The sequence below is a fragment of the Molossus molossus genome, unplaced genomic scaffold, assembly GCF_014108415.1.
Source record: "Molossus molossus isolate mMolMol1 unplaced genomic scaffold, mMolMol1.p scaffold_m16_p_11, whole genome shotgun sequence".
NCBI classification, from domain to species: domain Eukaryota; kingdom Metazoa; phylum Chordata; class Mammalia; order Chiroptera; family Molossidae; genus Molossus; species Molossus molossus.
The window spans coordinates 40,613,613-40,627,179 of NW_023425346.1; the positions used below are offsets into that span (position 1 = coordinate 40,613,613).

General features: G+C 47.7%; 1 protein-coding gene across 8 annotated transcripts in view; it reads left to right on the top strand.

Moving 5' to 3' along the window:
* The window catches only part of PKP4 (plakophilin 4), a 235,467-nt gene that overhangs the window by 207,762 nt on the left and 14,138 nt on the right, over positions 1–13,567 (top strand). For all 8 annotated transcript variants that reach the window (XM_036253918.1, XM_036253923.1, XM_036253919.1 and 5 more), the window contains 5 exons: positions 3,709–3,892; positions 7,105–7,222; positions 9,369–9,560; positions 9,756–9,929; positions 12,762–12,912. In XM_036253918.1, coding sequence (XP_036109811.1) covers positions 3,709–3,892; positions 7,105–7,222; positions 9,369–9,560; positions 9,756–9,929; positions 12,762–12,912 — 819 coding nt within the window. The remainder of the gene's footprint in view (positions 1–3,708; positions 3,893–7,104; positions 7,223–9,368; positions 9,561–9,755; positions 9,930–12,761; positions 12,913–13,567) is intronic.

The window sequence follows — 13,567 nt, forward strand, 5'->3', positions numbered from 1 at the left end:
TTTCTGGTCAAGAATAATTTTGAACATTTTTTTTAAGTTGCAGAAAGGAAAGCCTGAAATCTGTACTGTAAGACACGTTTATGATCAATAAGTCAACTCAGTTGACTGAAAGGTAGCATAGCTTATCTACCGAGTTACATATTTTTAATAATTTAACATTTTATCATTGGACAACACTGCTCCTCTCTGTTTGCCTTGTGAGGAATGGGGATTCGGGCACATTGGTCCAAAGAGATGGGGCAGCAGTGGGGCTCTTCCATCCCCACAGCCAGGACTGTAGGATCAGCCATCTGTTTGGGTCTTCATGCGAAAGGCAGGCAAAACTATGCTGACAAATTTCCTGAAAGATCCAGAGCATTGTTCTGATCCTCCCCATGTAGTTATAGACCTTAAAGATACTTCTGAATGCTGAGTTTTAAGACAAGGCTTGAAAGGTTGATAATACTTAAGAGCTAAGTCTGACAGTCAAGGAAATAAAAGGGAAATCCAAAAACAAATAGAAGCTGTTAGATCGATTGATCAACAGTGTTTTTGAGTATCTGCCATGTTCCCTGAATGTGTGCAACATGACATGTAAAAAGATGATGGTGGAGTTTTAATCCTCAATAGACTTGCCTAATAAAATGTAAATTTAAATTTAGAAATACAAATGTTGGTTATCCTTTTTAAAAAGCATATAAAATTTCAAGCCTACAAAATGAATGGGAAGTTAGTTAATTTTGTGCAGCTTGGCTCTTTAAGGAATTATATATAAAGCACACAATTCCTGGGACAGAGTGAAAAAGCCACAGTAGACGGTCATGTTTCTGTTGTTTACTGATGTTTGGACAGTCATGCTGTTCGAGCCCATGATGATATAAAGGCAAATAGAAAACTGTAGGATGGTATATACAGGGGTGGGCCAAAGTAGGTTTACAGGTCATATGGGGAAAGACATGCAGGTTTTGATTATTACCATAAATAAATAATAATACAGGATAGACTCTGTTTTACGTACTCACCAGTGTAACCTTACTTTTGCCCCACCTTGTAATTCCACTGGTCATTCTAAATGCCCAACAAGAAAAAGAAAGAGCAGCGCAACATTCTAGCACCTACGCAGACGGTCAGGGGAATTTGCAAATCTGGGAAACAGCCTCTTACCAGAAGCAGGCCTTAGAAGCAGCCAGGAGCAGAGGCAGGGACCATGAAAAACAAGATTTTCTGCCAACAATCAAAGAACTTCTCAGCCTCAACTCCAAGATCCAATGCACTAAAGAACCACCCCCTCCATAGTCATGTTTTCACCTAAAGTGTGTGACTCACACTGTTTAATTTCTGCAGGGAGATGTCTGATTCTACACCTGTAGAATATATTATGATAGGCTTTTTTCCCCATAAACCTTGCCTTACTGTTAACTTTGCTGGAATGAATTTATTCCGGGAAATATTAGAAAAGGCAACTCTTCCTGATGTGATGAATTTTGTGGAGTGAGGAATTTGAAAACTTTGACAGGGAGATCAGTTGCTCCATGGCATCAGGAATCACACATCATAAAACTGTCAGCAGGGAAGTTATGAGATGACCCTTTTCCACCAGAGCGTGGTCTCCGGGCCACGTGCTGCCCCTGTGGCGGGCTCATGCCCGGCGGCCTCATCAGTGCTCTGGGAAGAGTACATTGGCTGTGTTGGCAGGAAATGTTAAATCCCCATTCATGGCACCCCCCGTGCCTCCTCTCATTTTTTCTTCTGTCTTGTCTGCCATCTCTTACTATTGGTGTCGGGACAGACCTCCAGAGAGTCATCCTTAGCTCCCAGGTCCCTTCTGTGGTCATCAATCCTAATACTTTTCCACTAAGGCAGTGCTTTTCACATATCATTGGGCCATGAAACCCTTTTTCAAACAGAAACACACAGTGAAGCCCAGTACGGAGGATAGAAAGTATGGAGCCGCTCTGGGCGAATTGGGTGGGGATCGGGAGCCCTGCTGCCAATTCCCCCATTCCTCACAGAGCCACCCCTAGGAGTCCAGCAAAGCCCCAGCATCCAGGGGGCACAGTGCGAAACCATTTCATATAGAAACACACAGCCAGTTTCCTCAGACTCCATGGAGGAGCAGCTCTGCCTGTGCATTTACGTCGGTTCCATGGGCACCCGTAGGACCTGCCTGTGGTGTGCCCCAGGCTAATGGCTCCTGATTCTGAACTGTCTCGCTCCCCCACCCAAACCTGACCCGATGGGCTGCGCTGAGGCAGAGGTCCTGAAAGGCTGTGGTTGTGATGGGCTCTCCGACCCAAAAGGGCAGGAGCAGAGAAAACTGCAAGTCCCTGGGGAACAAGGGAAACCCAGTCATCAAGGTGAAGAGAGGAGAGGAGCAGGCACAGCACGGAGCAGAACACAGGACCCAGCTGTTCTCCCAGGGTGGGGCCCAAGCATCCGCCTCCAGTGCCCACCGTTCCCTCCACAACACGTGGACGGTCAGGGCAGGCTTCCGGCAGTGAGTGTCCCCTCTCGGTTCATCAGCAGAGTATTGCTTCACTGCCTTTTGTTCTAGCCCTTTACTTTTTACCTCCAAAAAGAGTAAAAGCTCTTGTCAGCTCCCTTAACCCCCCTCCTTCATCCAGGGCCCGTGCTATTTCCAGGCCAGCGCCCAGGTCACCGAGCACTGGCTTGTCTTCGGCCCAGCACTCTTGCTCGGTCATGTTCACAAGCCTGACAGGCTCCCACAGACATGGGCGGATTTTGCCGACCCCTTCCCTCCACAGGCAGGAAGTGTGTCTGTGCGTTGATGGTTCGGAGAGCCCTGGCGAGGCCGAAGCAGCTCTCCGAGGATACTGAGGCTGCGGGGCTCTGAGACCTCAGCCGCAGAGAACCGGCAGCACCCCCTCCCACCTACTTCCCTCTTCCTTAGGAAAGTGCACTGAAGGGAAAATTACACGAAAGTAGGTATACTTCTGAATATTAGAAAACATGTGTGCTATAACAATAATTTAAGCCACCTCATAGTGGACACAGAAGTGAAGATAATCTAATATGCTTACGATTTCACTAGCACTCTTATAAGCTACACTTCAGGTCTTTTGTCCTAGCATTCTTATCAGTTAGCGTGAGTAGGTGACTTCACTTACTGTAAGTTCCGCCTATATCCAAAAGGAGTGGCGGTAACTTGCTCTTCTAAAACCCATGGTAATAAAACTTAAAGTGGGAATAGAAATCTGCAAACCTTATCTAAATAAAGATGAAGCAAACATAACCACCCTCTGTGCCAGTCAAGTTAACTGCATTAAGCTTGAGCTTCCCAGTAGCAAAAGTAAGAAGAGAAAGCATGATGAGGAGAGACATGTCAGTCTTTTGAGAAGGAGAAACTTTTTCCAAGTTCTAAAAATGGTTTGTCTCACAGAACATTGAATGTAAGGGATAATTATATTATGATGACCTGTGATTGGATTGCGCCCCTCACAGAGTAACTAATTTGCTTTGCAAAAGCCTTAGTTGTTTTGCCTGATAGCTACATAGGCCCTAAAACTTGGGAGAAGAACTATTCCAACTCTGTAATGATGCCTGCAGCTCACATATGTTTACTCAGCATTTATCAGAGGTCCAGCCCAGCCTGGGCAACAGATTAGGTTTGGAGCGGACCGAGTTCACATCAATTAGGGCTAATATGTTTCATTACCGAAACTGCGGGATCTTCCGATGATGATTTGATGTTTAAAATCTCATTTTCAGGAGTTCTTTGGAATTTGTCCTCATGTGATGCTGTAAAGATGACAATCATTCGAGATGCTCTCTCGACCCTAACAAACACTGTGATTGTTCCCCATTCTGGATGGAATAACTCTTCATTTGATGATGATCATAAAATTAAATTTCAGACTTCACTGGTTCTGCGTAATACAACAGGTTGTCTGAGGTAAATTCTTTATCTTTTTTTTTCCTAATTAATTCTGTGATTAAATCATATGTCATAGTTAAGTTGATTTTAGGGGGGATTTCATTTTGTTAACACCTTCCTAAGTTTCCAAGTTTGTTTCAAAATTTATGTCACTGAACTTTGTTATCCCCTGAAGAAAACATCATCAGCTCAGACTAGTGGCCTGAAAGTCATTATCTTATAAATGACTCTTCTGTGATTTAGCCAAAGGGCCTTTCAGTCTGAAATTCTGCCAAAATCCCCATGTTTTCCACTTTATCGGCGTTTTTCTGGCTATCACATTCTGATTGCTAATGTGCCTGTAGCCTGGGTTTTGTTTCAAGTTCAAAATGTGATTGTTAAAACATTTTGTTGTTAACAGTGCTAAGAGGTATGTGGTTTAAAAGTCCTTGGGTTTGAGTTTTATAAATAAGTAAAAATGAGCCCAAATAGTATTTTTAGTCGTTACCTTTAGCATGCAGAATCCATAAATTCTCCCCCCATGTACACAGTGTTACTTACTGTTCACCATGAACATCATCAGCTGGACTTCTGCGCAGTTTTCCAGGCTTACAGTGCCCCAGGAACTGGAAAGGTCGGGGCAGAAGAACACGGTGACGAGAGTAGGCTCTGGCCTTAGACAGCCTGGCTTCCCATCCCGCTCTGAGCCTCAGTTTCCTCATCTTCAGCAGAGAAAATAGCACCACCGCGGAGCTGTGACGAATCAGCTTGTATACAGTGCTGAGTGTGTGTCTGGCGCGCAGTCAGTGCTGTTTGACATCTAAACATCTCTACAGCAGAGAGCGTGCAGAGGGGCAGGGGGATTGGGCTGCCGCTCTGACGCCTTCCACTCTTGTGACAGGCGACTGTCAGCCCCCTTAGGGGAGGTGGCAAGAGGCAGGATTCTGGACAACAGGCCAGCTCCCTAACTCAGATGCCTGCGTCAAAGGGCAGCTGTCACCTACTGATGGTTTGTGGAAGCAGCATCTCGTGCTGCCCTGCTCCTGGATCTGGGGAGGCTGTGATTGCTCCCCAGCCAGCCGGCCACACTTCCAGGGAAGCCCAGGGACAGGACACGCTCAGGCTCCCCAGGGGTCCGTGGTGGAAACGGGTGGTGAATGCCTTCCTTGTGGAATCAGTGAAGAACAAAGACTAGGTCCCTGCTCATTTTCTGTTGGGGAAGACACACAGACAGACAAGAAAGTAACAATGGGTGCCATTTAAAAAATAGGGTGATATAAGAGTTTTTAGGTGATTACATTGGTGATCAAATGGTCTCTCATAGGAGGTAAAAGTTAAACCATAGGTCTAACCCTGACCGGTTTGGTTCAGTGGTTAGAGCGTTGGCCTGTGGACCGAATGGTCACGGGTTTGATTCCTGGTCAAGGGCATGTACCTTGGGTTACAGGTTCTATCCCTGGCCCCAGTTGGGGTCATGCGGGAGGCAAACAATTGATCTCTCTCTCTCCCTCTCTCTCCCTCTCTCTCCTTCTCTCCCCTCCACTCTATCAAAAAAATCAGTGGAAAAATATCCTTGGGTGAGGATTAACAAAACAAAAAAATTAAACCATATATCTGAAACACCATAAGGAGCCCCTCGTTTGAAGGTGGGCGTCAGGAGGAGGTGAGATCTAGGCAGCGGTAGTGGGCAGCATACGGGCTCCGAGCAGGAATGAGCTTGCAGCTGGAATTCAGTGGTCAAGGTGCAGAGCGGAATCGGAACATGTGGGATTTTTAAATCAGAAGGAGTTTGCACTGTATTCCAAGTGCCACGGGAAACCATCAGAGGGTTTTCCTCGTGGGGGTGGTGGACTGGTTTCTGGCTGCAATGTGGAAAACTCAACATGGGCAACGATAGAGACAGAAGATGCAGCTGCTGCCGTGAGGGTCCAGACAAGATGGGGGTGGCCCAGACCAGGCAATGGAGAGAGGTAGGCAGATGGGGGCGGCTTATTTTGTGGAGGGAGACCTGACAGGGTTTGCTAGAGAAATGACTATCAGGGCGAGGGGAAGGGAGGGTGGAAGGGTAACGCCCGGGTCTTTGGCTGGAGTACCCAGGAGCACAGAAGCGCCGTAGGTGAAGTCAGAGAAGGAAGGGTGGTGGCGACCAGGCGAGTGTTGGCCCATCTGTTTTGAGACATCTGATTAGCTACTCGTGTGGTAAAGTCATGGAAACAGCTGGATAAGTGACTCTGGACTTTTAGAGTTAAGAGCCCATAGGTTGTATTAAAACCAGCCAAAGAGGAAGAGGAAGGAACCTTGGGAGAATGCAAAGATAAAGACAAGGAGGGACCGAAGGCGCCTGCGCAGTCCGGGGGGACCCCCAGGCAGAGAAGGAAAGGCAGCAGATGGGCGAAAACGGGGAGTGAGGGCAGCCGCCGAGTGCTGCCAAGAAGTGACACAGAAAAGGATAGAGGGGGGACCACAGGTGGAACCTCTCTGGTCCCAGGGAAATAAAGATGACAAGAAAAGTCTTAAGATTTGCAAATAGAATCTTGTTAATGGGACATAAGATAAATCCTTCTAATTTGGTCTCGATTCATGAAGGCTAACTGCTATCAAACATTTCAGTATGGATGAGACCTAAAACAGTTTTCAGGTGTTTGTAATAATTGAACAGATGATAAAAATTGCAGCATAAGCAAATATCCATATTTAACTTGAATGTTTATACAAGAAATGATTCATTTCCTGTGTTTGTCAAGAAGCTTTTATGACCACCTACTACATGCAGAGCGTCATAGCTGCAGGGACTGGAAGGACCTTAAGGCCTAACAAGGGGGTAGAGGATGTGAGAATGGCAAGCATGGCCGATGAACACGGCGACTTCTGTGTGGCAGGCACTTTTCGAATTACTCTGTATGTGGCAACTCATCGCTTCCTCACACAATCCTTTGAGGTAGTTACTGTTATTCCCCCTTTACATCTGAGGAAACTGAGGGGGACAGGCTCCAAAATCATTATCCGTGGAGGTTAGGAAGTCGCATGTCACGAGAGAGATGCAATGCTCGGGTGGACGCTCCTGCTCCCTTCTATCTGTATGGATGATGGGGAGCTAGCTATTGTGAGCTCTCAGATGTTAAAACGTGAGCCCCCCAATGCCTGCTCAAACCAGAGCCGCATGGCTGCGCCTTCTCTCCCATCATTAAGGTGAGGCTCCGGCTCCCAAGTGAGGTGTTGACCTCAGCAGCTCCCTGTCTCTGCCCGTTTAGGAACCTCAGCTCCGCAGGGGAGGAGGCCCGGAAGCAGATGCGATCCTGTGAGGGGCTGGTGGACTCGCTGCTGTACGTGATCCACACGTGTGTGAACACATCCGACTACGACAGCAAGGTCAGTGCCTGCCCGGCCCTGGGGGCGCGTGGCAGAGACAGCAGCTGTGTGACGCTGCTGCTCCCCCGCCGGCCGTTCCTTCTGGAATTCCGGAGCCTCTTCTCCTCACTGGGCTGCTCCAGGTTAAAGCGAGGTCGCTCTAAAAAGTACAAGTTTCCTGGCAGGTGTGGCTCAGTGGTTGAGCGTCACCAGTTTGATTCCCGGTCAGGGCACATGCCCAGGTTGTGGGCCCAATCCCCAGTTGGGGGCGTGCAGGAGGCGGCCAGTCGATGTTCTCTCATCGATGTTTCTCCCCCTCTCCTTCCTCTCTCTCTGAAATCAGTAAGGCAATTTTTTTAATTATCCTCACCTGAGAACATTTTTTTCCATTTTTTGTTCAGATAGAGTGGGAAGGAGAGAGAGAGAAACATCAATGTGAAAGGGACACATCGAGTGGCTGCCACCTTCATGACCAACCAGGGCCGGGGACAAACTGCAACCGAGGTACGCACCCTTAGCGGGAACCGAACCTGGGTCTCTGGACCACAGGCCAACACTCTAACCACTGAACCAAACCAGCCAGGGCAACAATTGTTTTAATTAAAAAAATAAAAATGACAAGTTAACAGGGACATGGCAACTTAAGAAAATAGCCCCAGCCCTGGCTGGTTTGGCTCAGCAGTTGGAACATCGGCCTGAGGACCAAAGAGTCACAGGTTAATTCCTGGTCACGGGTTACCTCGGTTGCAAGTTCTATCCTCGACCCTGGTCGGGTTGCTCATGGGGCACCCAATCAACATGTCTCTCTCACATCAATGTTTCTCTCTGTCTCTCCCTCCGTCCCTCCCGTTCTGTCTGAAAAATCAATGGAAAAATATCCTCGGGTGATGATAAATAAAATAGCCCCAGAACCGTGAAAACTGAGAGACTCCATGCGGTAAAGGGCCTAGTAGGATGGCAGGGTCCTGACTTTCTCTGTGGTTCTCCTGGGCCCCTTGTCAAGGTGATTGCCCGCTGCTATTCCCTCCCGTTCTGTATTTCCTTCCGCCAAAATCCAATCCATCTATCTGTATTTGAGCATCTACTGCATAAAAGTTCCCAGTCCCGGCACTGTAGCCCTCAGTGTGTCCACAGTCCCGAACCCAGCACCCATTTGAGATGCCTGTCTTCCCATCCCCCATGGCCCTTCCCCTCCCTCTGTTGTCATGCGGTCTGTCTCTAGCATGAGCTCCATGTCTCCCTCCTGTGCCCTCCATCCCGGCCCTAGCACGGGACAGCCGTCCAGGATCTGCCCCAGGAACGGCCTGGGGAAGGGGGGAAGGAACAGGAAGGAGAGACTGCGTGTAGGAGTAAGAGGCAGGCTGGGTCCTTGGTGTTCCCATGGGCTGGACCAGGGGAGGCCTTAAGAAGTCCTTGGGTCGGGAAGTGGGTCCGAGAGAGAAGGGCAGTGAGTGGCAGGCTCGGAGAGAAGGTGGGGAGGAGTTCAGGGCGAGGGCCAAGTTTTTATTTGAGCCTTATTGAACCAGAAGATCTGCAAATGAAATCGAGGAGTAAGCAAGTCGAAAGGGGAGCTTGCTAAGCAAAAGTTGAAGTTGATTTTAGACACTCTCAGTGAAGTGGCAGTTGGCCTCCCAATCAGAGGTATGATACCGACTTTAAGGAGCAAAAGACCATGAACAGAAGGCAAAATGTCCACAGAGAAAAGAGATGGTGGAACTTTCTACCGAGGGAGGGGAGAGTTGGGAGAGGGAAGGAAGAGACAAAGATGGGAGTTGTGGGGAGGGCGGTCCCCAGAGGGTTGGTCACACGTGTTGTCATGAGGAAGATTTCTGGTGAGAAGGAGCGAGGTTCTGGCAACTTGGCTGCATTTTTGCCAGTGCAGCTGTCCTGAGCAGAAGTACCGGGCATCTTCTCTTCCAGGGCCTTGCACGTTTTAGTTAGCACGGAATTGGGTCCTCGATGTACTGAGGATGGCTCTGCGCTCTGCCTTGGGGTGTTCCGTGAAAGCTCTAGAATCCTAATTCTTTCCTTAGCATGTTTCAGGTTCCCATTAGAAAGAGCAGTTCTTTCATATTCTACATTTATTTAATGTTACTGGCATTCATTTGAGAAGCATTCTGCACTCATGTGCTGCAGTGGTTTTAATTATACGCCGTGTTGGTTTCAGACCGTGGAGAACTGCGTGTGCACCCTGAGGAACCTGTCCTATCGGCTGGAACTAGAAGTCCCTCAGGCCCGGCTGCTGGGGCTGAATGAATTGGATGACTTACTAGGAAAAGAGTCTCCTAGCAAAGACTCGGAGCCAAGCTGCTGGGGGAAGAAAAAGAAAAAGAAAAAGAGAACACCACAAGAGGATCAAGTTAGTATTTTATTTGACATGAAACTAAAGTTTCATTCTTCTGAGTAAGAAATCACATATTTGGCCAGAAAAATATTTTTCTCATGATATAGTTTTTCTACATGGCTACAGCTGAGTCCATCAGAGAGGGACGTTGTCAGATGTCGGAGAGTGTGTTCCTTTTGCTTCATTTAACGTGTGCTCTTTGTCTTCCAGTGGGATGGAGTGGGTCCTATCCCAGGACTGTCAAAGTCCCCCAAAGGGGTTGAGATGCTGTGGCATCCGTCAGTGGTGAAACCGTATCTGACTCTTCTGGCAGAAAGTTCCAACCCAGCCACCTTGGAAGGCTCCGCCGGATCTCTCCAGAACCTCTCTGCTGGCAACTGGAAGGTGGGTGTCGGCCGCTTGTCCGCCTGCCCGTCTGCAGGAACGCCCGCAGTGGTGGTGAGAGGGACGTGGCTGTCAGGGGCTTGGAAAGGGGGAGATGGCGGTTAGCTCTGGGGCTGCAGAGGTGAGGACGTGGCCCTTGCTGGGAGAGACAGCAGGTCAGTGCAGTGTGGACCGCACAGGATGTGTGCTGTGGGCTCTTGACAAGGACTCTCTTCCAGCCTGGCAGGCGAGGGAAAGGCAAGCAAAGGAGGGGGCCGAGAAGGAGGCAGGGTCCCTGGAGGGTGGTGCTGCCCAGACGGACTTTCGCCAGCAGGGTCTGAGGCTGGGGTAGAGAGGGAGTGATCCGGATAAAGAGACGAGAAGTGAGGCCTTCCGGTGAGGACAGTGCGAGTGGAGACGACAGGCCGGTCGCTGGAGCATTCGAGGGCTGGGCGAGGAGTGGCTCCTCCTGCGGCCGGGCACTGCGGCCGGTCTGACGGCAGCTCGGAGCTGGGGCCTGGCCTGCAGCCAGGGGCGGCGCTGGAGGAGTGTGAGCAGACAGACGAGTGACCCGGGCTGACGTGGACACTTGGATGTGGCGGTGCAGAAGGTGAATTCGAAGAAGAGAAAGTAGAGGCTGGGATTTCACGTGGGGGGTGGGGGATGGGAGATGCCGAGGGCCTGAGGTGGAACTGAGGTTGGGCAGCGACGCGACGGGAGGGGCTGCTGTCGCCTCTCAGGTGCCGACAGAGCAGACGAGATGAGTCTCCACGTCCCCTCGTAGGTGTGTGACTATGAAAACTGACGGTGGTTGCCTACTGTTACTACTTTAAGCATGTTCTCGAAACTTTCAAATGTCATCCAGCAACTTCCCAGACAATCCTTGTGTGAAACATTTTCATCCTCTAGAAATTTCCTGACAAGTGTATTTTACTATAATGCTTGTTTTTGGCTACCTCCTCCACCCCTGCTTTCCAAAATGGGAATGTTTTGGCCACTATATTAACCATGAGAGTAAAAAGCATTGCTAGGCCTGGGTATGGTTTACTCCATGCGGCCAGCTGCTGTTAGAGTGTATACAGATAATTATGGCCTAGTGCTATGCCAGTGTGGTTATTTTGTTATTGTTGTTTTTAATTAAAGTGTTTATAGCTTAGCATCTAAGTGTTGGCTCTGGAGTCAAAATCCTTGGCTTTGAGTCCTGGCCCCTCCACTTACTAGCGGGGGCCTCAGAGAGCTCTGTCCTCAGTTTATTCATCTGTAAAATGGAGAGAACAGCTACCTCGTGAGGTGGCCGTGGGGATTCAAGGACAGTGCCCAGCACGTAATTATGTGTTCATGCAGCTTCTCTTGGTGACTCGACAGTCACCACAGCTTGTGACTGGAGTATCATTTAATGATATAATAATTCAAAGAGATGCAGTTTGAGTTGTGTAGAACCTCATTTCTGGGATCAGTTAGTGAATGAAAGTTAGACAGCAGGCTCAGTTAAAATATGAACAGTATCTAAAAGAGTAAATCAAAATATTGACCCTTGTTAAGAAAACAAGGTAATTATGGCCACAGATGTTATCAAGTCGGAGCTTTCGGGGAGCAGTGATAGTCGTGGGCCCTGGAAGGGAGGCGCTCAGGGCTGGGCTGGGCCGTGTCTCACTTGGAGACAGCGTTGGTCCTGTCGCCCAGTTTCGGGGAGAGAAGTTGATGAAGCCGCCTGCCCTACAGCAGTCATGTATCCTATTTCCCCTTGTAGATTTCATTTGATTTGGAAAATAGGAGTATTTGTTTTCTATGAAGAATGTTAATAGGACCTTTGAAATGCATCGTTCCCTCTTATTTATATTATTGAGATAAATCTATTCTGTTGGTATTCAAGAACCTGAATGGTCAATCACATATTTGAATGTTCAAAACAATACAAAAGTCTGGCAGGTCTTTGCCCTCGTGTCCTGACCACAGCAGTAAAGTCTTCGATGTTTAGTGAGCAGCATTTTTCAATTATCCTAAATTTTGAAAGAAAATTTGCTTTGGTAAAAATGTCAGTAAAAGATCAAAACAAGATTAAAGACCCATTTTCTAATGTTACCTTTTTTCTAATTTTTTTTTTTTTTTTTTTTTTTTTTTTTGGTGTTTCCCTGATGCCTTAGCATTCATTTCCAGTTCCTCTGGTACACACACTGACTCATGGTACAGACCTGCCTCATAATCACAAAAGACTTTCTTGACTGCAGATTTTAAAAAGCAGCAGCAGCTTACTAATCTTGAATGAGAAAGCATTTTACCCAGAAATACACTTCCTTTTTCACCAGCATGCATGAGTTACATTGCTTGCTGTTTCAGGAGAATTTATTTTCTTCTGAGGCAGGGGATTTTTCCAAGAAATCTCTTTGAAGGGGTTTGAACTCTAAATATTGTTGCAGCCAAGGTAGGAAAAAATGACGTGATGGAGCTGGGCTCGCCTTTATGTGCACTGATCAGTTACCGGCTCTGCCGTCCTATTTATAGCCTCTGGACCTGGCAGGGGCCCAACTGGAAAGAAGACACGAGATTCTTCCTTAATCGTGTTTATGTATCTGAGGCAGAAAGTAATCACTGCCTTCTCTTTTCTACACAAAAATATCTAGCAGATGGTGGTTTGAGATTTTCAGGCTTTGGGATTTCTTTTTAAATCAGTCATCCTGGCCTATCTTTATCCCAAACTATGATTTTCTCTTTACTGACACTACAGATTTCATCTCCAATTGGAAAGAAAACATTTAATCTATTAGTTCATCTTTTGGAAACATCATCTGTAGGTGACAGTAACATCTGAGAGTCTGACTGTCCCATCACTGATCGCCTTGCTTTGCTCGCTAGTTTGCGGCGTACATCCGGGCGGCGGTCCGCAAAGAGAAGGGGCTCCCCATCCTCGTAGAACTGCTGAGAATGGATAACGACAGAGTGGTTTCTTCTGTGGCAACCGCCTTGAGGAACATGGCGCTGGATGTCCGCAACAAGGAGCTCATAGGTATGTGCTGGTGACCGCGTGGGCTCGAGAGAGAGTGAGAGTGACTGCAGCATTCAGAAAACTCTTCCTTTGATTTATACAAACATAACATTTTAAGTGATTAGCATCCGAGTCCTGGGCCTGTTTTCTTGGCATTTTGGGGTTCCCCTGCTGTCTGTCCTTTGTGACTATTCCTTTTCATGAAGAGGCAGGCTCATTAATTAAACCTCGATCAAGGAAGGCACATTTTCAGAAAAGCTAGCAATTTCAGTTTTACATCACACCGCTACTTAATGGATTTTATGTCTCTATTTCCTAAGAAAGATTCATTTCTTGAGCAACAAAAAAAGTTTTAATTCTCCCTTTCTGACTTTTGAGGCTGATATTACCAACACTACAATGTTCCAGATTTAAAGAAAAAGAAACCTGCCCAGCTGGCGTGGCTCAGTGGTTGAGCGTCGACTCATGCATCAAGAGGTCGCCGGTTTGATTCCCGGTCAGGGCACGTGGCCAGGTTGTGGGCCTGATCCCCAGTGGGGGGCATGCAGGAGGCGGCCAATCGATGTTCTCTCTCATCGATGTTTCTGTCTTTCTCTTCCTCTCTAGTATCAGTAAAGAAAAAATATATTTTTTTAAAAAAAAGAAAAAGAAACCACAGGAAAAGTTTGTAGCTTCT